The sequence below is a fragment of the Panicum virgatum genome, chromosome 5K, assembly GCF_016808335.1.
Source record: "Panicum virgatum strain AP13 chromosome 5K, P.virgatum_v5, whole genome shotgun sequence".
In the NCBI taxonomy this organism is placed as follows: Eukaryota; Viridiplantae; Streptophyta; class Magnoliopsida; order Poales; family Poaceae; genus Panicum; species Panicum virgatum.
Genome location: NC_053140.1, coordinates 9,054,374 through 9,078,505, shown reverse-complemented (window position 1 = coordinate 9,078,505; position 24,132 = coordinate 9,054,374). Strand labels below are relative to the sequence as shown.

Sequence of the window (24,132 nt, the reverse complement as noted above, 5' to 3'; positions counted from 1 at the left end):
CTCGGAGGTCGGGGTCGTCCAAAGGCGAAGAACCGGGAAGCCTGAAATGATGGCGAAGCACACAAGAACCTTAGTAGACCATGCATGCGTGCGTGAAAAACATGAACATGTGAGAAGGTCCAATTTGTACACTACAAACTAATGTATTTACAATGTGCCTATCATTAAGTGAGCTGTAAATGAGCTGGAGAGGAGCTTTCTAGGGATATCACAATGTAGCCTACGGGTATAAATAGCCCATCCCCTCTACTTTGTAAGGGGTTGGATTTTCTAGTTATTTATTAGAAAATTTATTGTCCATTTGACTTACCACTTTCATTCGGTTTATGCTTTCTGTTTGGGCATCTACCAAGCAAAGATCCCAACAGACTATAGCTTAGCCTCATCCTCTTGCGAGATGGCACTAGTGACAAGCCCAGTTATTAGGACCGGACCGGCCGGTTAAATCGGGAACCAGAGGCTCTGCCGGTTCGGTTCACGTAAAAGACCCCGAATGCAAAAGAATCGGAGAATATTTGGTTGAACCGGTGGTTTTCACGATAAACCGGGCGGTTTTTATTCAATCGAACCGAGAAAAACCAGGCACCATGACACAGGCGAAGAGAAGCGTGACAAGAGAAGTGCGCAAGCGGGAGATAAATGTGCAAAACTAAACTTGGTGGGTATTCGAACCCTGCGCTGCTATAAGGTAAAATTTAATCTATTTAGACCGTTTTGAATCGGTGGTTAAACCGGTCGGACCAATGAACCGAGTACTTACCGGTTCGATCTTCAGTCCGGTCCTAATAACTATGATGACAAGTTAAAATCTTGCAACAATCATGCTTGGGCTTGGGCTATCTTCCTGTGCTACCAGGCAATCAAACTGAGGCTCTGTTTAGTTCTCAAAAAATTTCCTCCAGTATTCGTTACATCAAATTTTCGAACATATGCATAGAGCATCAAATATAGTTGAAAAAATAATCAATTATACAGTCCAACTGACTAGCACGAGATGAATCTTTTAAATCTAATTAATATATAATTAAATATTATTTATCAAGTAACAACGAAATATGCTACAATATTAAAATTTAAATTTTTTCACCAACTAAACACACTCTCCGGATCAACGTGATCGGTCGACGACCACGCGTGCCGCGGCCCGGCGCGCCTCATCGGTCAATCGGCGGTCCAAGTACCCATGAGGTGCACTGGGACCAGGAGCGCTGCGCCCCTATCGCTGGGTTTTCACTGGCCTACTCCTCTCATGTCAAACCCTCTCATTACCAGGGTTTACCTTTTCGTTTTTTTCCGAATCCCGCAAACTGCCGGAAACGAAATTTCGGCCGAAATTTCGCTAAATTTCGCTAATTCCGAACGGAAAGAGAATTCAAATTCAAAAAACGAAATTCCGATGAATTATGACCGAAATTTCAGTGATTTCGACCGAAATTCGGTGATTTTAGACCAGAAAATGAAAAACTTTTGAATACCAACTTTGTTCATTTTTTCGAGATCTACAACTTTTGTTTCAGGAACTTTTTCATTTGAGCAATGGTTTGAAAGTTATTTAATTATTTCAAAAACTACCAATTAAAAGTCTTGTCATTTCATGTGACAACTTCCATTTTCTCTCTTAGGCCTCAACTAGACTTTTATTATTCTTGTTATTACGGATATGCCTATAAAATTTCGGAGATATTGGTTGATCTAATTGAAAGTTGTTTTAAATCCAGGACAAACATGATTTGAATTGGTTATCAATTCATGTGAATTGGTTATAAATTGTAAACCGTGGCTTAAATGAACTTTTGCCCAAAACCAATGTTATAGAGTTTTAAATGACGAACAACTTTCGTGTTCAAAGTTTTTCGAGTTGTCACGACACCGCGCCGAGCTGCTCTACTACCTACGGGAAAAAATTTATTTGACTGACTAAATCTCCATGTTTTTGATCATGCATGACACCAATAAGCTCAGAAAAACACTTAGTTTTTTATCATATTTTTTCCCAATTTTTTACACCTAGTTTTTTCATTCATTATGGAAATCTTCCTTATGGGTTCCGAATTCCGATCAAACACATGGGTGGTTCCTCTTGTTGTAGCCGATTCACCATCAGTGTTCCCACCTCTTCCAACTGAAGATGAAACTTGGGGTGGCAACGATGGTGGTCAAGGAAGAGACGGAAAGCATGACCATAGACCATGGGTGAAAGAATTTGGCATCCTTGCTGCAATGCCTTGCAAAACAGCTGAGGGGAGGCAAGTTAGAGACAGAAAGGCTTTCATACTCCACAATTTATTTGTAGATGTTGCCGTCCTCAAAGTTGTTCCATCCATTCAGCAACTAATTTCCAACCATACAAGTTCACACCAAACAACAAATGGCACCACAGATCCACTCTTGCACACAGAGCAAGTTGGTGATATGAAAATAGCAATCACAAAGGACAAAGCAGACGCAAGTTCCAAGTTAGATGTTAACTTGGATGGAAGTCAGGCTCCAGGGATGTCTCTAATCCCAAGTTAGATGTTAACCGATGTAGGTATGCATATGAAATTGAATAGGTACCTCACCAACATTATGATAAACCAAAGTCTAGTTGAAGTTGAGGGGAGAAAACAAATTTTTGCACATGAAATGACGAGTCATTCAAATTACGGTTTCAAATGTTAATTTTAGCCTAGCAAATTATCTTAGATTTGAGTGTGTTCTGGTCCTATTTGCTTAGAAAAACACCTAGTTTTTTATCATATTTTTTTCCAATTTTTTACAATTTTTTTTGAATTTTCCAAATTCAATACGAAAAATACCGAAAATACCGAAATTTCTTTTCCCGGTAACTAGCGGAAACGAAAAATTTTCTGAAATTTCAGCGAAATTTCGACAAAATTGTTAACCCTGTCATTATTATCACACATGTCAAATCCTCTCGTTACTGCATCTCAGCGCCCAGCGCACATCTTTAACCGGCCCACCCGCCCTCTTGCCCGGCGGGATTTATATACGCCGTATTGGCACCGCTTCGTGTTCATCTGCACAAACACTAGAGTGAGAGGATCGGAGGCGATGGCTAATGAGCAGCACAAGAGGGGATCGCTGCTGGGCAGTGGCGAGCTGCCACTGCCAGAAGGAGAGCGAAGAGGAGAAGAGCTAGAGGAAGGAGAAGCTGCTGGCCAAGGCGGCGGCGCCACCTACGCCGCGGCGGACGCCTCCGTGCTCGACGCCAAGCTGCCGTGCCCGTTCCAGGAGCACGGGTGCGCGAGCTGCGTCGCCTACGACCACGCCAGCGACCACGAGCGCGCGTGCCCGTGGGCGCCCTGCCACTGCCCGGACCCCGGCTGCGGCGCCTTCCCCTCGCCGGCGAGGCTGCTCGACCACTTCCGCGCGGACCACCCGTCCTGGCCCGTCACCGACGTGAGCTACGGGGAGCCGCACAGGATCCCCGTGCCGCGCCCGCCGCAGGGCCTGCACGTCCTCGTCGGCGAGGGGGACCGGTGCGTGTTCCTCGTGTCCTCGTCCGCGCGCCTCCTCGCGACCTGCGTGTCCGTGGTGTGCGCGAGGGCGAACGGCGACGCGGCGGCGGGCGTCGCCCAGGCCCAGTTCGATTGCACGCTGCGGGTGGAAGCCACTGGGGGCAGCAAGACCCAAGACCATGGTGGCGATGCTCGTGTTCCCGGTGGAGAGCAGCAATCTGTCCCGCGGCTTCTCGGCGGTGGAGCATGGCATGTACCTGGGGGTCCCGCCGAAGATGGTGCGGGACGCCTCCGGCGAGGAAGCCCGCCTGACGGTTCGCATCGACAAACTTAGCCGTGCTGCGCAGGGCCGGCTTGAGCCAAACACTATGAACACTATGCACCCTTTAGACTAACTATTTATCATTTAAAATAGTAATTTTTTAAAAGAAGATAGAATTTCTAATAATATATATAATTTATAAAAAAATAATGTCAATATTATAAACTAAAATGATAGAAACATAAAACTATTATCACGATGATGTGAATTATGATTATCTCAAATAAGAACCAAACTCCATGTATAATAATCTATGTAGAGCACCCCTCTACGATTCAATCAACTTCTCTTCTCGTTTTGTTTTTATTTCTTTTCTGAGCACCCAACAACTGCTTCCAAGGCAACATCTAACATATTCAATAAATCAATTGAATTAGAAATTTATAAATTATAGCCCTAGCAGTTAAACAAATAAGAACCACCTAGCGCTAGTGCCTAGTGCAATTCACGGCTAAAATTGATCTTACCTGCTGAGTGCTAGTGCTAGCGGATGCTCGCGCCGTTGCGTGGGCTGCGGTGGCGGCCGGCCGCCAGTGCGTCGCAATGTCCGAGCGCCGCCGGGCACGAGCGATAGTAGATGATGAAAACGAAACGTCGAAGTCGAATACCAAGCAGCCATCAGAATTTAGCAGTGCTTTTGATCTTTTGCATGTATAAACGACTAACAATGTAGAAGTAGATGCAGCGGTAGCTGCAATGGCTGCCTGCAGCTGGTGGTAGGGATGGTTTTATTCCGGGCTTAAATTGTTCTACCAGTGACTGTTGATCTGAATGGTGCTTAGTAAGAGGTTTGTACGGCAGCAGCCAGTATCCTTCTAGGCGCTGCCGCAGCGAACGATGACGAGATATGAAAAGCGAGCATTGTGCATCGCATGGATGTCGTTTTGCCAATTGCATGCCCAATTTGTGGATAATTTGCCAATCCGTGGATGTCGTTGATGAAACTGTCGTTCCACTATGAATCAAGCTCCAAACAAAGAACTGAGTAGGTTTTTACTGGTTTCTATCATTCGATGGATGGTTCTGTCTCCTGAAGCACACCTTTTTTTTCCTCTGGTGATAGTGTGGTATAATTGCGTTTTCTTTACGACTCTGTACAGTACAAACATCCAGAAAAATTTGCAACTAATTCTTCAGGAGGCGAGAAGTATCTGGATGGCAGCAAACCATACCAGGAATACTAAAAGGAAGAGTAAGACACGGCCTTGGATAGAAGTTGATCTCGGTGTTAGCACTAGTATAGTAGTATAGCTGAAGTTGAAGCAGGAAACCGAGGTAAAACTAGAACACCATAATTGATGTCTAATTAAGCAAGAGGAAGAACAGATGACTGAGAGTTGTAATAATCACTTGGTTCTAGAATTAGCAATGTAGTTGAACATTCCGTTGATCCAAACTACGTAGGTTTCATCCAGCCGTGCAATTATACGGGCGATCTCGGTGCTTTGTGATTATGACTACTTGATGCCCTTCCTTGCGCCGCCCTCTGTCGCACACGATGAAGATGATGGGGGCATCAGTGGCTGCAATTCCGGCACGTAGCTTGCCCCAGATCTATCTTTTTTTTTTTTGAGGGGTGCCCCAGATCTATCTGAACTCTGAACACGGCAACCGAAGAAGTTGTAGCAGATGATGGGCTGGGCTGCGCTGGGCATTCTTTCTATTGCCCTCCATGAGATTGGGCCCCTTCTATTTTCCTCAAACAAAACTGGCCAACTTATACTGTCTACACCCACAGATTGGGATACACATCGTGTCATCGTCTACCACCGCCACACTAGTTACTACTACATGAGAAATCACCTCAATTAAAAACGAAAAAAAAACAAGAGCATGACCAAACGACGGCGATACCACTAGCCTCACGGCCACAAACCTTCATCTCTTGGCACGGGCCGTAGCTTAGCCTCGTCCTCTAATTCTATCTTGCAGCATCCATGGGAGCTGTGCTTCCAAACCACCAGCCCACAATGTTGAGAAGTTTGGCCTTTCCTCCGTTCCCCTTTCTCCTGCTAGTCCAGAGAGGCGAACCGGAGGCGAACACCGTTCCGGCGTCATTTTCTCCGGTTCCCCCTCGTCTCCGGCGGCCGTTGGCGCCGGAGAGGGTGGGGAACCGGGGGATTTGGCAGTCCGGTCTGTGTAGCTCCTATACTAGCCTAGTTCTAGATAGAGTAGCTTAGGGTTTGCCGGTGAAGGGCCGCCGTCGAGTCGAGCTGTCTGCAGGCGGCGCGTGGTGGCGACGGGGTCTTCATGGCGGCTTATTTTGCTCTCGACGGTACCTCCGGGTCCGTCGGTGAGTGTGGTTCTCTCCTGCTGTGTGCTCGGCGGGCGTTGGAGGGGTGTCTTCGTCTTCTGTTTCGTCGGAGGCAACGGGATGAGGTTAGTTCCCGGCAGTGCTTGTTTGGTGGGGGAAGCGCGGCCACTGTGGAATAAATTCCCCCAGGTCTCCGTCCACCTCGCCGTCATGTGCTCCGGTGGCGGCGGCGGATCTGTGGGGCTCGTTCGACTCAGATATGAAGTTTCTCGTCGGTCTTCAGATGGAGTTGAATCGGGGCTCTTCTTCTTCTTCGGCTCCAGTCCGTTCCTCTCGTTGCTGTTGGTCCTGCGTGCGCAAGTCGCTGAGCAAGTGAAGGCGCGTGGCAAGACCTCTCGAGAGGCCCGACAACTGATGAGTGGTTACGGAGGATGTGCTGCATCTTTCAATTGTTCGGAGTCCGGCCTTCGTTTTGGGGAATTGATGATGGAGGGTTGCAGTTTGTGTGCGCGGTTTTGCGAGCAGTTGGGAATCGAGCGCTGGGTCGGAGGTGGAAGATCCACAGTAGCAGTAGGGACTTGGTTGTATTTTTCTTATTCCTTAGGGTCCTTTCTGCAAAAAATGGGTGTACTGTTCCGTTTGCTTCCTTTTAATATATATGTGCATCCACTTCGAAAAAAAATAACCACCAGCGCACAAGGCAAGCAAAATGACGAGCTGTTCACAACCAAACCAAGCGTTCCGGCGCGCGGGACAGCAGCTGGCGGGGGGTGGGTGCCCCCTGGCCCTGCCCGCGGAGGCGGCGGAAGCACATGAGGCAGCAGCAGGAGCAGCCGCTCCTTTCCGCGCGCTGCTCCCCAAGACGCTCCTCTTCCGTGAAAGATCTGCTCAGAGATTCAGAATCGACGAGCCCAGCCTACTGACCGTGCTGGTCTGTCAAACTCCCATCCTTCTCCCCCAAGCCTCATGTATCAACGTGATCGGTCGCTCACCGTGACCTCGCTTGCAGCGGCTGGCGTCACCACGTCAGGCCGAGAGGCCCGAGCCCGTCGCCTCATCGATCAGCGTCCTGTGTCCAGCAGGCAGCAGGCTGACCAGGGCCAGACTCGCAGGCTCGCAACCCACATCTCGAACGCTGAGCACCCAACGCTGAGCAGGACCCTGAGCATCCAACGCTGCCTGTGCCTTCGAACAGTAGTCTATCGATCAGGGACCCTGCTCGTCCTGTCCTGTGTGGCCCCTCCTAGTACATAGCTTCCCGGCTTGGAGAGTTGGAGTCACAGCTCTGTGCGTCAGGGAGGGCCGCGATGGAGAAACGGAGTGGGGACACGGGGCGGCGGCCGACGGCGTCGCCACGCCGAAGAAGGCGAGGACCGCGCGCTGTGAAGAGGCCCCGCGCGGCCGCGACCAATGAGGAGCCGGCGGGGCATGAGGCCGTCGCGGGCGAGGAGCCAACGGCCCTCGACGTCACCCTGCAGTCCTGCTGGCCCCGGACGCGCTGGAGTGCCACCTCTGCTCCGTGGCGTTCGAGGAATCGAGGCCTCCATCTTCCGGGCAAGCCGCCGGCAGCCACGTCGTCCATCTCCTCTTGGTCTCCTACGGAGTATGTTGCTGTGCTGATCCATGCGCGTTTTTTTAACCTAAGCATTGCAAAAACGGGCACGCGGCCTGCCGGGGCTGCTGCGACCGCGCGCGGGGGACGTGCCTGTCGTGCCGCGCCCCCACCGGCGCCATCCGGTGCCGCCCGCTGGAGCGCGCCATCGCCGCGATGCTGTTCCCCCCTGCGCTTTCAGCGCCGCTGGTTGCGGGCGCTGGCGCTGCTTCCGGATCGCCGAGAAGCGCGCCCACGATCGAGGAGGTCTTCTGCCACCACGCTCCCGTGCGCGTGCCCGGTCCCGGGCTGCGCCTACTCGGGGTCGGGCCTCCTGCTCCTCGACCACATCCGCGACGCGCACCAGGGCACCGGCGACGGGGATGACGGAGCCGCCGCAGTCGGCTGCGTCCGCGAGGCCACGGTGTCGCTGCTCCGGAGCATGGTGTTCCGTGTGCTCCTGCGATTCGCCCGTGTTCGTGTGAAAGACCCGCCGAGTTAAAAAGTTTAATTAAGCGTAATCATCATCATTTAAACACATCATGCGTGTTAACTTAATTAAGTATAACTTTACAGGCTATTTCCAACCCACAGGCCGATCGAAACACACCAAAAGTCTCACACGAAGACGAGCGCAGAAGGTATCAGCATGACAAAATCTTACAAAAATAGTAAATAATATTAAAACTTTTACAAAAACAACTTTAAATTTAAAATTTCCAAAAGAGAAGGTAGCTGCGAAAGAGAATCTAACTTACAGAGCATTTTTACAAGAGAATAAACAAAACAAACTAAATAAGTCGAGAACTACCGATACGTGAAGACAAGGCGCCACATTGAACCCACCGATGTGAAACCCAGTTAACTCCTATACCCGAAATAGGGTAAACAACAAACCCTGAGCAACTAATACTCAGCAAGACTTACCCGACCAGTGGGTATAACTTAGCACATATATCTAGACATGCAAAACTTTTTGTCTGGTGGTTGATTTTGCAGAAAAACACTAGAAGTGAGTCCTTATTTTCCCAGTTTTAGCTTCCAATTATATCAATAAATTTACTAACCATCTAGGATTTGCAAAGCTACAACAAGCAAGGTGAGCAAACCATTAATTAAATAATATCAGCCCTCATTGCATCTCATCTCATTCTTATTCCATTTCCTTTCTACGATGTGACCAAGAGATCAAACCTCTCATAACCGCGAGACACGGCGAATCGATCCGATTTAACCTTGCAAGGTGGACCTAACCAACACGGCACGCAAATGCCCCGTCGGACCCCACGCACCAACATTTCCCCTCCCCGCCTCGAACTACAGGAACCAGCCCAACGACATATAGTCAGCCGAGCCCTACGTGAGACCACCAAAAGTAAACATATGCGACCCCTTTCTCCGCGGCCACTCGACTCGTCCTAGGAGTTGGGTGCAGGTTCCTGTACTTTCGAAGCAAAGTAGTACTCGGCTTACCGGTTTCGACTACCTCCTACTCCCGGCATGCGGTTAGTACAGTTCAATCCCCGATCAGCACAGCCGACAACGGAACGGTTTTTAATCAACACAGATGGGGCTACACCTTCCCCCATCCGATCTCCTATCCCATACCTTCTATCTTGAATATAATAACTCATATACTGTAATATAAAAACATCATATATCTCGCGAGTGACAGAATTATCACTCGGCTTCTATCGAGCCCTATTAACCATAGCAGTACTAACGACCTATTCATACTAGTATAAGGCCCAGAAAAACCTAGGGATCATGCAACTAAGGTTTCAAACAATTCCTAACCCTAATGCACAATTATTAGAGACATATATAGGAGACATAATTCAAAATAGTAGGATGTGCACCGGGGCTTTAGTCGAGGAGGAGGACACGAGAGGGAGAGAGTGAGATATTTAACGGTTGTGTGGCCCAGAGGACAAAATAAAATGAAATAGAAAAATCCAAGTCCGGAGTATCCGGATGACTGTCCGGAGTATCCGGACACTACCGGACAGACTGTTTTCAAATATATGGTGGACTGTCCGCGCCCCCTAGCGGATCGTCCGCGGAGAAGACAATCGGACATCCGATCGGCTGGTCCGGAATATCCTGACGCGTGTTCGGAGTATCCGGACGTTAGTCCGAACTATCCGGGCTAATACCCGGACTATCCGGGCCCAGGTTGATTCCGAGAAGAAAAATTGATATTGGGTCGATTTGGATTTCAAACGTAGCTCGAACCGTTATTGAAAATTATTTTAAAAGTTATTTCCTCCTCACATAAGTTAACTTGCTAGCAAAAAAATTATTTAGCGATTTTGTTCATGCGTGTTTAAGGCTAATAATCATGTTAATCGCGGCCTATCCTTAATTACAAGAGATTAACACCTGGCGTGTTACCGTTCGTGCTGGCTAACGGCGGGAACGTCCCCTTGGGCCGCTCGCTCTCACTGCTCTCCCTCGCCCCCCGCCCCGACGGGCGACGGGGACGGTGAGCCGGAGTACACCATGGTGGGGCGCCCGGGCGGGCAGACCCGCGGCGCGCTCTCGCTGTCGGCGTTCAGACGCGTGCCGTGCTCGCGCCGATGGGCGGGGCCGAGCACCTCCCGTCAGAGGGCTTCATGTTCATGCCAGACTCGTATTGGAGCTCCTCGGCAGCGTCTCTCTCAGGCCCCGTTTGGCAGGGCTCCGAGAGCGGCTCCAACGCCGGCTTCGGACGGAGCCCTGCCAAAGGGGTGGAAACGGAGCAGCACCTGGAGCCGTTTTCGGCTTACACACGGGAGGCGAAGCCACGGGAACGTGGCTCCGCGCGGCTCCTCCTCCCCCTTCCCGTCTCTGCCCCTGGGCACGGACTGCGTGCGGGCACGCGGCCGCAGGCCGCCGCTGGGGCGCGGCCCAGCAAGGACGAAGGCGGCCAGACCGCCGGTCGGCGAGGTCCACCCGCTCCAGCGTTCTCCCGTCCTCGGCCTCCTTGAGCACCCGCACCACCTCCTCGTCCACCGCCCCGGCCGCCTCCTCCCAGTTACCGTCGCCGCCGCCCGCCTCCGGGATGTCCCTCCCGTGCATCGCCATCCGGTACACGTGCTCCAGCTTCTCCTCCGCGTTCCGCAGCAGGGCGCCGTACGCCTCGTGCTCCTCCTCCAGCCGCACCACCTCCCGGCACGCGGCCAGCCTCTCCTCCTCCTCCGTGGCCGCCGCGTCCGTCTTGTCCCTGGCGGCGGCGAGGAGCGCGCGGGAGGCGTCAACCTGCTTGTGGTCGGGCCGGGGCTCCAGGTGGCGGGTGCGCGCGGCCCAGCAAGGACGAAGGCGGCGTGCCCCAGCCGCCGGGAGGAGGACCGAAGGAGGAGGCGCGGGCCGCCGCTGCCGCCGCCGGGAGGAGGAGGAGAAGGAGGCGGCGGGGCTGGCGACGAGCGCCGCGAGGAGATGGGGACGGGGTGCGGCGAATGGATAAGAGGAGAGGAGGAAAAAAAAGGAAGAAAAAGAAAAGGAGAGGAGAAAAAAAGGAAAAGAAAAAAAAGAATAAAGGCAATTTAGACATTTTACAACCTCAATACAATGGTGAAGCTGTTTAGCCAAATGTTTTTTAAAACGGCTTCAGCTCCACTAGAAAAACCGCTCCACCGGAGGAGCCAGAGCCGGAGCTGTTTTCCGAAGAGCCGGAGCCCTGCCAAACGGGGCCTCAAACTGTCACAGCGCAGAAGCCAGCCGTGGCGCGCCGCACGGGTGTAGTCCCTAGAACCGGTAGCTCTGCGCCGGCGTCGTGCGTCCACGTAGCCGCCGCCCTTGCGTGCATGGTGTTCTGCTCCGCGGCGTCCCGTCCTGTTTAGGGTTCATGTATAGCAGAGTTGGAGTCTTTGACCCTGTTGACACCATGGGTAACGCACTAAACGCTGGTGCAAGGCGATTCCCCGCTGTGCATGTCACCTGTTAGCTGCTGCTCAGTTATGGTGTGCGTTGTAACAGGCGCTGTTCTTCATCAGAGTTCTCTCTGTGTTCGGAGCCTTCAGATGTTGTGTGAAGGGGTCGTCTCCCTGTAGATTTTGCGCATGCACTAGCAGCCTATTGCCCTACCCTAAAATAACTGAACTAGGGCACACTATTTTCGTCTGTACCCTGCCATTGTTCATCGCCGCCTCGATCTAGAATCGAAGCCAGATGAAATAGGTATAAGGTTTAGTTGTTTTTTGTTACAGAAAACAAACACCATTTCTTCCATACATCGAGCTGTCACTCCAATCAGCATATAAGCTTTCGAATCAGTTCTTGGAAATACATTTATCCGCTCCACAAACATGTGGACAACAGGATTGGAAATCTCTAATAAACTTAGCAAGGCCCAGTTTAGTTATAAAAAAAATTCTACAGTACCCGTCACATCGAATGTTCGAACACATACATAGAGCATTAAATACAGTTGAAAAATAACTAATTATATAGTCTAACTGATTAGCACGAGATAAATCTTTTAAGCCTACTTAGTCCATGAATGGATATTATTTGTCAAGTAACAACGAAATATACTACAGTAAAAAAAACCAACAACTTTTCACCAACTAAACAGGAGATTACAAACCCTGCCGAGTGTAGACTGGTAGGCCATGAAAATGGATGGAAGCTGGTAGGCCATGACTACAAACCATTCATCAATACCTGCATCAGTTCACTTCTCTTAGTTATTTCGTACACCAAGTTTTATAGACTGCTTTGCACCATTCATAATTTCAGATCAATGTTTCTAATGTGCTGACATCCTAGCACTATTCAGATCTGCAGTCATCACTGATAGAACAATTGGAGTCCCGAAAACCATCCATCGTCTCATGGTGAACTTACATTAACATTGCTAGTCGTTTATACATGCAAAAGATCAAACACACAGTTAAATTATGATTGCTGCCTGATCCCCTACGCTGTTGCTACCAGCTGTGCGTCGGAGGACCTCGCTGCTGGAGTAGGGGTGGAGTTTGCAGCAGCGCGGTCATGTTTGTCGATGCGAACCTGCACCAGCTCCAGCATTACCGCCAGAAACAAGCCCTGCTCCACAGCCGCATCGCCGCCGGCCAGATTACTGCTCTCCACCCAGAAATTCGCCATGGTCGCGTTACCCCGTGCGTCCTCCACCCAGAGCTTGCACTTGAACTGGGCGGCGCCCGCCGCCGCGTCGCCGTTCGCCCTCAGGCACACCACGGACAGGCGTGTCACCGGGCCGAGCGCGGACGAAGACACGAGAAACACGCACCGGTCCTCCTGGCCGACGAGGACGTGCAGGCCCTGCGGCGGACGCGGCGCGGGGATCCGGTACGGCTTCCCGTAGCTCACGTCGGTGACGGGCCAGCACGGGTGGGCCGCGCGGAAGTGCTCGAGCAGCCTCGGCGGGGAGGTGAAGGCGTCGCCGCCCGGGCAGTAGCAGGGCGCCCACGGGCACGCGCGCTCGTGGTCGCTGGCCTGGTAGTAGACGACGTCGCTCGCGCACCCGTGCTCCTGGAACGGGCACGGCAGCTTTGCGTCGCGCACGAAGGCGTCCACCTCGGCGCAGGCGGCATAGGTGGCGGCGCCGCCGCACGCCTGGTCGTGGCTCACCCGGCAGGACCCGCACACGACGTGCCCGGCCTCACACTACAACCAGATAAAAATAAAAAATGATGTGAGAGCTATAGGAAGTTATTAAATACCACATCTGAACATATGAGTAACCAGGATTTGAACATGGTCCACTAGCTCTTTCCAAAGATAATCAGACAAAAATCAATCAAACATTTTGTTTCAGGGGGAAGAAAAAGTAGAGCAGATTAAGATTTCTTTGCAGCCTCAATGCAGACTCACCTTGAACGTGGGAGATTTAAGGGGAAGCAGGCAAGCTCGGCAATGGAACAAGACGAGTCCCATCCTTAAATTGAGCTGCGGCTCCTCCATGACTTCCATCGCGACCGCAGCCCCGGCACCGCCGCCTTGGCCAACTTCTTCCTCTAGCTCTTCTCCTCTTCGCCCTCCTCCTGGCAGCTCGCACTTGACCACGGCGGTGGGCGAGGCCTGCCCTCTCGGCTTCTTGCTGCTTTGGGCGTGCTCGCCATAATCCACCAGGGATGCCCTCTTGTGCTGCTTAGCCATCGCCTCCGATCCTCTCACTCAGGCGCCTAGAACGAGGAGAGGAAGCGATCGCCTACTGTTTGTGCAGTGCACACGAACACGATGCAGTGACCAATACTACGGCGCATAAATCGAAGTCCCTTGCGGCTGCGGCCAGGTGGGAACACGCACAGATGAAGCTGAGTCGTCGACTGGTCATGCGGTGTGAATGGGCAGAAAAAACAAGCACACGCTTGACTGTTGCGGAGCCTAGCAATGGCACAATTGCACCTGTTGACCATGGGATAAACCGTGTCAATTGCTACTGGGGTGTAGAGACCCAGGAAACTTGATTCAAGGCCGTGTTTGGTTTTTTTCACGTACTTTTCTCGAGAAGAGAATCTCGCATGCATAGAGTACTAAATGAAGTCTATTTGTAAAAAAAATTTTGGGATGAGTGTAACTTTTCGAGATGAATCTAATGACGGTAATTAATTGATGATTTACTACAGTGATGCTACAGTAACTATCCTCTAATCGCGCGGTCAAAGATCTCATTAGATTCGTCTCGCGATTTACACGGGGGTTGTGGAGGTGGTTTTGTAATTAGATTTTATTTGGTACTCTAAATCAGAGATCAAAGTGGAAAAAAATTCCATGCATTTTAACCAAACACGCCCCAAGAATGATTATGACTTGGGGAGGCACGTGATTGGGACCGTTTTCAAAACCCACCTATAAATTTTGTAAGAAAGATTAAATTTTGTGCCTGTGTGATAGGAGCACCTGTTAATCCTAGAGAACGTCTATTCCCGTGCAATCAGTACTCGGTAGTCGAGCATGGCATCCGCCGCAGGCCTTCTCGTCCAGCACTGTTTCTCTTCTCCCATGGGACGAATTGGGGTGTGTTTAGTTCCCACAAAATTTCCAAATTTTCCAAATTTTCCATCACATCCTCTATCACATCGAAACATTAAATATAGCAAATGACTTATGCATGGAGTACTAAATGTAGTTAAATAAAAAACTAATTGCATAGTTTTGATGTGACGAATCTTTTGAGCTTAGTTAGGTCATAGTAAGACAATATTTACCACAAATAAATAAAAAGTACTACAGTATACTACAATAACTAATGTGATTTTTTCTCTCAACTTTTCCCTCATCTAAACACAGCCTTGATCGAAGAGCTCTGCTACCCTAGCTAGGCCCCCACGTCGCGGCGGCAGGCAGGCTCATTGAAAAGGGAAGCTTGCCAGGACCAACCGACCATGCGGTGTGCAGCGGCGAAGCTTTGCCGGGCAAATCCGCTCATCTGCCGACTGCCAACGGCAGCTGGCCTGCTGTCCGTCGCTGGGATGCTGTAATATGGGCGCCGTCTATGGACAGGACAGGTCCACTTCACTGCAGTCAGGTTTCACTATTCATCGCGCCACTGTCCATTTTCTCTACCTCCTGCTGCCTCCTTTCGTTTTCTCTTTGGCTGTGTTTACTTTCAAAATTTCTTTCTTCAAATTTCACTATTCACTCAAATTTTTTACCTCATGCATGGAGTATTAAATGTAAATAAATAAAAAACTAATTACATAGTTTTGATGTACACGACGAGACGAATCTTTTGAGCCTAGTTAGGTCATGGTAGGACAACAATTACCACAAACAAACGAAAAGTGGTACAGTGTACCACAGTGTCCGATGCGACCCTTTTTATCACTATTTTACGGATCTAAACGCCTTTCTGGGTGTGTTTAGATCCGCGAAAAGCTGGTAGAAAAAGTCACATCGGACACTGTAGCACACTGTAGTACTTTTCGTTTGTTTGTGGTAAATATTGTCATACAATGATCTAATTAGACTCAAAAGATTCGTCTCGCAATGTACATCAAAACTATGCAATTAGTTTTTTTATTTATTTATATTTAGTACTCCATGTATGAGTCATTTTTTATATTTAATGTTTCGATTTGATTTCGATGTGATGAAAAATTTGGAAAGTTTGGAGGAGTCGGGGAAGCGAACACAGCCTCTTTTCGTTTTGGAGGAGTCGGGGGAAGCGAACACAGCCTCTTTTCGTTCTTTCTTTCTTCTTCGGCCACACTCCTTCAGCTCGCGTCTATAAAAGGCCCAAACCTGCAGCGTTGTTTCCGTCAGGCAGCCCGGAGAACGATGGAGAAAAGGAGCGGCGCCAGGGCAGCGAAGGAGAACGCCACGACGAAGAAGCCGAGGATGCTCCGGAAATCGCCCGTGGCCATGAAGCAGCAGCGCCAAGATGAAGGCCACGAGCCTAGGACCCTCAGCGTTACCCTGGACCGCGACGCCTTGGAGTGCCCGCTCTGCTTCTCCCCGTTCGAAGCATCCATCTTCCAGGCAAGCCGCCTTCCTTTTCACTTGCGAAATCTGCGATCAAATTAACCGCGTGCGCTTGCGCGGCAGCAATGGGGAATTGTAATCTGACTATTCCGTGTGCTGACTCGCCAGTGCAAGAACGGGCACGCCGCGTGCGAGGCCTGCTGCGCCCGCACCCACCGGGTGTGCCCGTCCTGCGCCGAGCCCATCGGCGACATCCGCTGCCGGCCGCTGGAGAACGCCATCGCGGGCATGCTCGTCCCCTGCGCGTTCGCCGAGCACGGCTGCACGTGGCGCCTCAGGTTCGCCGAGAAGCAGGTCCACGAGGCGCTCCTCTGCCAGCACGCCCCGTGCGCGTGCCCCGTCCCGGGGTGCGCCTACGCCGGCCTGGAGCTCGGCGACCACATCCGGGACGCGCACGCCGCGGCGGGCGATGGCGACGGCGACGGCAACGACGTCGTCAGCTTCGCCGGGTCCGCGGCGGTGACGCTGCGCCGCGGCACGCCTTTCCGGGTGCTCCTGCACGAGACGGACGCGCGCGTCTTCCTGCTGCTCAACGGCGGCGGCGTGCCCTCCGGGCGGTCGCTGTCCGTGGTCTGCGTCGGCCCCCGCCCCTGCGGGAACAAGTCGCTGGAGTACACGCTGCAGGTCGGCGGCGGCGGCGAGCCCGGCGCGCTCGCGCTGTCGGCGTCGGGACCCGTGCCGTGCACTTGCCGCTGGGCGGGGCACCACCCGACCGAGGCGTTCCTGTTCGTGCCGGACGCGTACTGGGGCTCCTCCGGCAGCGTCTCCGTCACCGTCCCTGTCAGGAAGGTGACCGCCGACAAGGTCTGATTGCCCAAGCTGCCAAGACCAAAGGCAGCATCAGCGTTGGTGTGTTTTGTTTCGGTAGCTCTGGTATCTGGAGGCCTTGCATGCATCCCCGTAGGCAGTGATCGCCGCAACGAAGTGGGATGTATGGAATGCCTCCAGCTCGTTAGTTCCATTTCCATTTGGAAAGCTTCAACTTGAAATCAATGGCATGACTGAAAATTCGATGCTCACATCGCCTGATTATTGCCGGCTTCTGTGGCCGGAAAATTCAGTTCCTGGACCATTTGTCTGCTCCCCAAACATGCGAACAACAGGACTGGAAATCTCAAATGAACTTAGCAAGTACAGAATGATTACAAACCCTCGAGTGTAAGACCGTGATGAACGCAAAATACATACAGTATCAAATTTCTTAACGAAATGAAATGAAAATAGATGTAAGCTGATAGGCCATAACTACAAACCATTCAATACTTACGTCAATTCACCACTCAATACTTGCATCAATTCATAGTGCAAACCAAGTACAGGCAGACTGGCAGTGGCAAACTTGGCAAACCAAGTACTGCTTTGGCTTTTCAGTTTCCCAGGTGGCCACCTGATTGAAATTTTAGCTGTCCAACCAAAAAGTGTCACAGGGTGAAAGCACCAATTGCAACCAAACATCGCCCAAATTCTCATTCTGAATTTCTGAAAATATAGCAGCATTCATGCAATTGCTCAAACAGTAAATTCCAGGGATGGAACCCTGCAACCGAACCATACTACTAGCGTCTTGCAGGTGATCATAGTGCACCCACCCATCATTATCTAAGAACCGACGAACTGATATAACGACACCAGGCCTAGTAAATTTAGCTCAGGACAGAGCAGACAAAAGAACTCAACTAGGATAATTTTTTTGATGAAAACTAGGATAATTGGCGCAATGCTTCCTCTTCCGAGTCTTCACCTTCTTCATGATGTGATGGATGGCTTCAGCCACTGTTGCCTCCCGGTCTTTCTCATAGTTCCACAGCACCGGTATAGGATAGCGGCCACTAGGATTGTACTCGTTGATTTCAACCAAGGCTTTTGTTACCAAAGCACAGGTTTCTTCGCCGCACTCTTGCTTTAGCTTCTGAAGCTTCTCATCCTCTAAAAGAACTTCCTGCACCAGAGAACGCCCATCAGATGCAACACTGTAACATTGAAACACTTGCAAAACTGCAAGTCCTCCAAGAAACAGACGGCTCAAGATTAAACAACCAGAAAGCACGAAAATAAGTGTTAGTGCTCGAGGGGTGTACCATTTCTTTTCCATCAACCACTTTAACCTGGAAAGGGTGCCAGCTTGGGTCTCTAATTTCATTTTTCCCATTTTGAACAAAGGATAGCAGAAGTGATTTCTGTGTCCCCTTCCAATAACCTTTTCCTGCAAGCGATTTCGAATGCTTCGAAATCAAGCTAACCCACTCTCTTGATACCTATATTTCCTCTGCCAACATCAAGCTCGCTAAAGCCCTGTGAAGGCAAAAGCGATGGATTTGTAGATGCCACCATTGGTTTGAACAATAAAATGGAATCTAATATTGGATTGTTGATCGATCAATGAGACAGCTTACATTTATCAGCTCCTTCCGAGCATCTTGCAACTGATCATTGATTTTCCTTTCCGTGATAAGCAGAGCCGTGTTCAGCAACTCCAATCCTTCCATTTCGCCATAGTTATCTTCTAGTACCTGACTCAGTACATCTATCTTCTCCTTTGATTCTAAACCTTGATGCTTCATAACTTCCAGTTTTCCCTGCAACTGTTGTATTTCTAACTCAAGATTCTCTTTGGCAGCTAATTGCTGTTGTAAATTGAGAATCTTTTCTAGAGCAGCTTGTTTGTCCCTCTGCATTTACACATGATAACATGGCGCACATTAGTTTCTGAATAAATGACATATCATGAAACAAAAAATATGTGACCAATGGGCAATGGCAGGGGCGGATCCAGCGTGGGGGCAAGGGGGGCTCAAGCCCCCCCTACCCCCATGAACTCCATGGAAATTAGAGGAGAGGAGGAGGGAGAAGAAGAGGAAAGAAGGGAGAGAAGAAGAAGAAAGGGGGGGGGGGGGGTGGGGAGGAAGAGGAGGAAGCAGCCCCCCCCCTGCCGGTGATTCCAGCCTCCGCCACTGGGCAATGGCTCTATGTTGCTCCAATGTCACCATCTTAAGATGCTTCGTTTTAATTTTATTCTGCATTCAATAACAAATGCCTGAGGTAAGTTTTCAAAATAGTATACTGCAGGGAAATTACAAAGCAGCAACATGCATTTCTCAACAGCATCATTGTATCCCAACAAAGTAAATGACTAAATGCTTTTCTTACTCTACGGCCCAAGGTTAAGGCACCTGCATTGTGATTCTTTAGATAGAAGTATGGTTAACTGAGCAGTGTGTCAGTCCTTTCACCTGTCCATGGCTTTGGTTGTTTTTTTGGGAATAACCATCTAGATTGTTTCATAATATTCTCTAAGAAGATACAAAGCTGTACAGCTTCCCTGCATTTTTACCCTAATTCCTCTAATGCTAAACTGTATGCAGCTCACCCTGCTAATGGTTTGGAAACCACACCAACCTATTTCATTATTAATATACTTTAGAAATCAAACCAACTCCATCCACTTGCTATTCCACCCAAACCAACCCAAACTACTAGCTCTCTTCTTCCAAAGCAAACCAAACCAATAGTTTCAACCCAAACAAACGGGTTTTGAACTACTACGTCAAATTCTCTCCAATTAGTTTACTGGCTCTGCTCTTGATGTGGGGTCCACATGTAGTTCAAGCAACACTGTTTTGCACATAGTAGCTGCCAATCATACTGAGTCATCTCCAAAAAATTTCAGTCAATTTCGATAAAATTTTATAGTGTGAACGCGAGGTTTTATTTCCAGGTCCGGCTCTTGACATGGGCCCACGTGTAGTTATAGCCACACTGCTTTGCACAGAGTAGCTGCCAGTCATACCGAGTCATCTCCAACAAGTTTCAGTCAATTTTGATAAAATTTTATAGTGTGAACGCGAGGTTTTATTTCTAAGGTCCGGCTCTTGACGTGAGGCCCACGTGTAGTTCTAGCCGCACTGTTTTGCACAGAGTAACTGCTAGTCATATTGAGTCATCTTCAATAAATTTCAGTCAAATTCAAATATTTTATGGTGTTAATGCGTGATTTTTTTTAGGATCCATACTGTTCTGCACAAAGTATCCATTTCAATCCACTCCAACCCATCTCAACCCGCATTTACATATAACCCACTCCGCGCCAACCCATTAGCTAATACAACCCATTTTAACCTACCCAAATACAATCCACATCAAAATCCAATCCATAAAGCCCATTTCAGCCCAAACCATTAGCAGGGTGATATGCAGCTGTAATATGCAAACAAATGTACGAGAAGTAAACGAGTAATATCATGCAACCAAAATGAAATAGCAAAGAGAGAAAACTTCAGCATTGTTTGTGGGAGAAAAACGGGAGAATAGCAATAAACCATCAGACCATTTCCTTGTCTCTGTCGCTTTCATGGTAATCCCTTTGCATAGGTAGGTCATCAAGCTCGTTGGACCTTGAGTCAAGTTCCTGCATTTTCGCACAAGAAAGAACGCAGTTTTCAGATCTAATCAAGCTATTGCCATGGACAAAAGAACCAAATTCTAACCCTAATAAAAAAGCTTGAAATTTTCCTTATTGCGTTCGTGCCCGCACCTCGTCGATGCGAACGCTTAGGTGGATCTCCGTTGAGGCCCCGTGAAGCATTTTGCGATGCACAACCAGGGGCACCACCGCGGCCTTGCCGGGCACCCCGCAGCTTGGCACCTCCATCTTCATCATCACGCTTAGCGCGCCGGCGGTGCCCGCGGCCTCCCCCACCGCCCACATCCTGCACGTGTACTGCGGCTCCGCCGCGGCGTTCGCTCTCAAGCACGCAAGCGAGACTTCGGGGCACTCGCCGGGCGCGCCCACGGCGACCACGAGGAACACGCGCCCTTCCTCCTCGGCGACCAGCAGGCGGCGCCGCTGCGACTCCGGCAGGCAGAGGTCCAGGGGCCTGCCGTAGCGGATCTTGTCCACGGACCACCCATGCGCGTCCCTGAGGTGGTCGCGGAGCATCGGCGGCGAGCCGGCGAAGGAGCAGCCCGACTCCGAGCAGCCGCACGGCGCGCAGGGGCACTCGCGCTGGTGGTCGCCGCACTTGTGGTAGGGACGTAGGCCTGGCAGCCGTACGCGCCGTTGGGGCAGAGGACCTTGTGCCAGCCGACGACATCTTCCAGAGTGGTGTTGCGGCGGTAGGCGCCGTCGTGCCCGCACGCGTAGCACTTGTCCTTTGGGAGCTGGCCATGGCAGTTGCTGCAAGCCAAGTGCCCGGCATCGCACTGCACAAATAAACTCGAGTAGCCATGAGAATGCAACCAAGAACAAGCAAAGGATTTACCGATGTAGCTGGTGCCGGTGACGCTGAGGCATACATACCAGGAACTGGTAGATTGGAGGCTTGAAGGGGTGGTTGCAGCGGGGGCAGTGGAGCTTGGCCATGTCCATCCTGACGGTGAGCTCCCCCCTGGCCGCGGCGGCTTCCATCGCCTTCTTGACGGTGCTCTGCTGCTCGAGCTTCTCCATCGATCGGCTGGGCTGCAGACCTGCAGTCTCCCTGCAACAGGAATCTCGCCAGAATAAGCTGCAAGCTGCTACTGCCAGTACTACTACCGCGTTTGGTTAACACGACCAAAATTTTTTCACAGAAAACAAATGCATGCATCGAGTACTAAACAAAGTTTATTTGCGAAATCTTTTTTACAGATGGATGTAACTTTTCGAGACGAATCTAATGACAGTAATTAATTCATGATTTGCTACAGTGATGTTACATTAACTATTCTCTAATCGTGCAGTCAAAGACCTCATTAGATTGATCTCGCGAATTTACTAGGGATCCTGCATGTGATTTTGTAATTAGATTTTATTTAATACTCTAAATTAGTGGTCAAAAATAAAAAAAATTGCGAAATTTTTTTAAGCTCTAACCAAACACGGCCAGTACAGCAGGATCTATCACCCTTCGACCAGGTTCTACTACTACTACCAGTTGGAATTTGGAAAGCTCTCCGAGTCTCCGACTCCTCACCTTCAACGAGTACTCCCAAGCGTTCATAAACTTTGGAATACTAGAAGACTACACGCTTGGGATACTAGTAGGAGACTACCAGAGGTTCATAAATGTTGGAATACTACCAGTAAGAGACTCCACTGTAAGACTGTTTAGTTCGCGAAAAAATTTGGGATTTGATACCGTGACACATTTTGTTATTATTTGACAATTAATATCCAATTATGAACTAATTAAGTTTAAAAAATCATCTAATATGAAACGGTTATACTGTGTAATTAATTTTTTTTCAACTGCATTTAATGCTTTATGCATGTGTCTCAAGATTCGATGTGACGGGTACTGTAATTTTTTTTACAACTAAACATGGCCTAAGTTAATATACTCCCTCCATTCAAGGATATAGGGCTGGTCTCAATGGTAAGGATGGCAATGGCTCGGCTTCTGGTCGGATATCCGCGGGTTTCGGGTTTTGCGGATTTGGTTTTGGGGATGATTTTTCACCCGCGGTTTTTGGATTTGGGTTTGGTTTTTCACCCGTGGATACCCAATGGATAACCGTTTGGAGTAAACCTCATGTTTTATAGTATACTTAGTAATAACTTTGTTTACTTAGACTAATAAATTTATTCTATGTTGACTTAGAAAATTATTTGCTATTTATTGCATCTTGTTTATACATGTAAATGTTATATATATCATGCATACATTTATAGAAAGTACTTATTGCTCTTATTACGTTGCCATACAAAAGCGGGTTTCGGGTATCCAATCGGGTTTCAGGTATTCTCAAGTTTCGGTTTTGGAATGAATTTTGACCCGAATCGGTGTTCGGGTCGGGTTCAGGTTTCGGTTTTGGGTGCCCAGACACTCCACCCGATCCGAACCCAACCTATTGCCATCCCTACTCAATGGGAGTTTCATGACATAGTTATCTAGTTCTAGATAACTATGCCACAGGAGTTTCATGAGAATGAAACTCCTCTCATATATGATGTAACTCCTCCTTATCTCTTCTCATAAATATCTTACCATATCAGCAAAATTAGTGATGTGGCATAGAAATTAATGCATATGAAACTCTCCATGAAATTCCTGCTGAGATTGGCCTAAGGCGTGGTCAAATTTGGTATGGTTTTCAATAACAATATTTGACTCTTAATATTTTTTATAATATAATATTTGTAGCAATAAAAGTACAGTTATATGAAACTACTTTTAAATATGAATACAATGATATGATTGTTACAAGACAAAATTTTTATTATACAAGATTAATCATAGGTAAAAGAATTTTAGAGTTTGAATCTTGAATTACTTGCGCGCCTTATATCTTGGGGCACTGGGAGTACTGTTTTACTCTCACTAGGCTCGAGAGCTAAGAGTGCAGTTGAGAGCATGCCGCCCTTGCGTGCCTGCGTCGCCGGCGCCGTCCTCACGCTCTCGCTTCATCCCCGTCGCCCGAACCCCTGTATGCCGATGACCCTCCTCCGACCACCTCCAACCCCGGCTCTTGGCTCAAATCAATCGCATGTGATCCCCTCAAGCTCCCCCACCACTTCCTCACTACTGGCAAGCCCTCCCCTCGCCGGATTTTCACCTCCACCGCCTGGAAACTATATTGCAAGCCTCAAGTTCTTTCTAGGGTGTTTAGTGCAAAATCCAAAGACCTCATTTGAATTTTAGATTCTCTAGAATTATCTAGTCATTTGGTTTTTTCACCATTTAGGAGGCTCAGTATAACTATTCTCTTGGAGATGCTTGGGGCAAATAAGAATGGTTCGTTGGAGTTCACCGTGAAATACTCTCTCGGTGAAATACTCTAGTTGCATAAGAATGGCTCGGGGCAAATGTCTAGTTGCATAAAAAATATATGTATCTAGAAAAATTAAAATAACTTAAATTTTGATGTATAGCAAACACTATAAATTTAAAAAAATTAAAACAATCTACATTTTGAAACGGATGCAACATAGGATAGATCGACAACTAGATGACAGGTTCGTATTTAGGTGGAACAGCGGGGGCCAAAAATAGAGGGCGGTTGTAGTTGACCCAAGGTCTGACGTGATTTGCAACTCGTGGTCACGTCTTCATTATGTGCTGCCCATGATCGTGTTCATATGGTTGCTCTATTTACTAAC

General features: G+C 49.2%; 2 protein-coding genes and 1 long non-coding RNA gene across 3 annotated transcripts; 1 reads left to right on the top strand and 2 right to left on the bottom strand.

Annotated features, from left to right (window-relative positions):
• Positions 1-15,854: 15,854 nt before the first annotated feature.
• Positions 15,855-17,077, top strand: LOC120709655 (putative E3 ubiquitin-protein ligase SINA-like 6). The gene is made up of 2 exons (XM_039995329.1): positions 15,855-16,055; positions 16,167-17,077. The coding sequence occupies exons 1-2, from the start codon at positions 15,855-15,857 to the stop codon at positions 16,866-16,868; spliced, it is 903 nt and encodes a 300-aa protein (XP_039851263.1). The 3' UTR covers positions 16,869-17,077.
• A 422-nt stretch (positions 17,078-17,499) lies between these two features.
• On the bottom strand, positions 17,500-18,447 carry LOC120710485. Its single transcript, XR_005689906.1, has 2 exons — positions 18,137-18,447; positions 17,500-17,997 (listed from the first exon to the last, which is right to left on the bottom strand). It is a non-coding gene; the product is annotated as an uncharacterized LOC120710485 (long non-coding RNA).
• Positions 18,448-20,251: 1,804 nt separating this feature from the next.
• On the bottom strand, positions 20,252-21,501 carry LOC120709654. The gene is made up of 4 exons (XM_039995328.1): positions 21,355-21,501; positions 20,943-21,257; positions 20,590-20,901; positions 20,252-20,463 (listed from the first exon to the last, which is right to left on the bottom strand). The coding sequence occupies exons 1-4, from the start codon at positions 21,499-21,501 to the stop codon at positions 20,377-20,379; spliced, it is 861 nt and encodes a 286-aa protein (XP_039851262.1). The 3' UTR covers positions 20,252-20,376.
• Between the last annotated feature and the right edge of the window lie 2,631 nt (positions 21,502-24,132).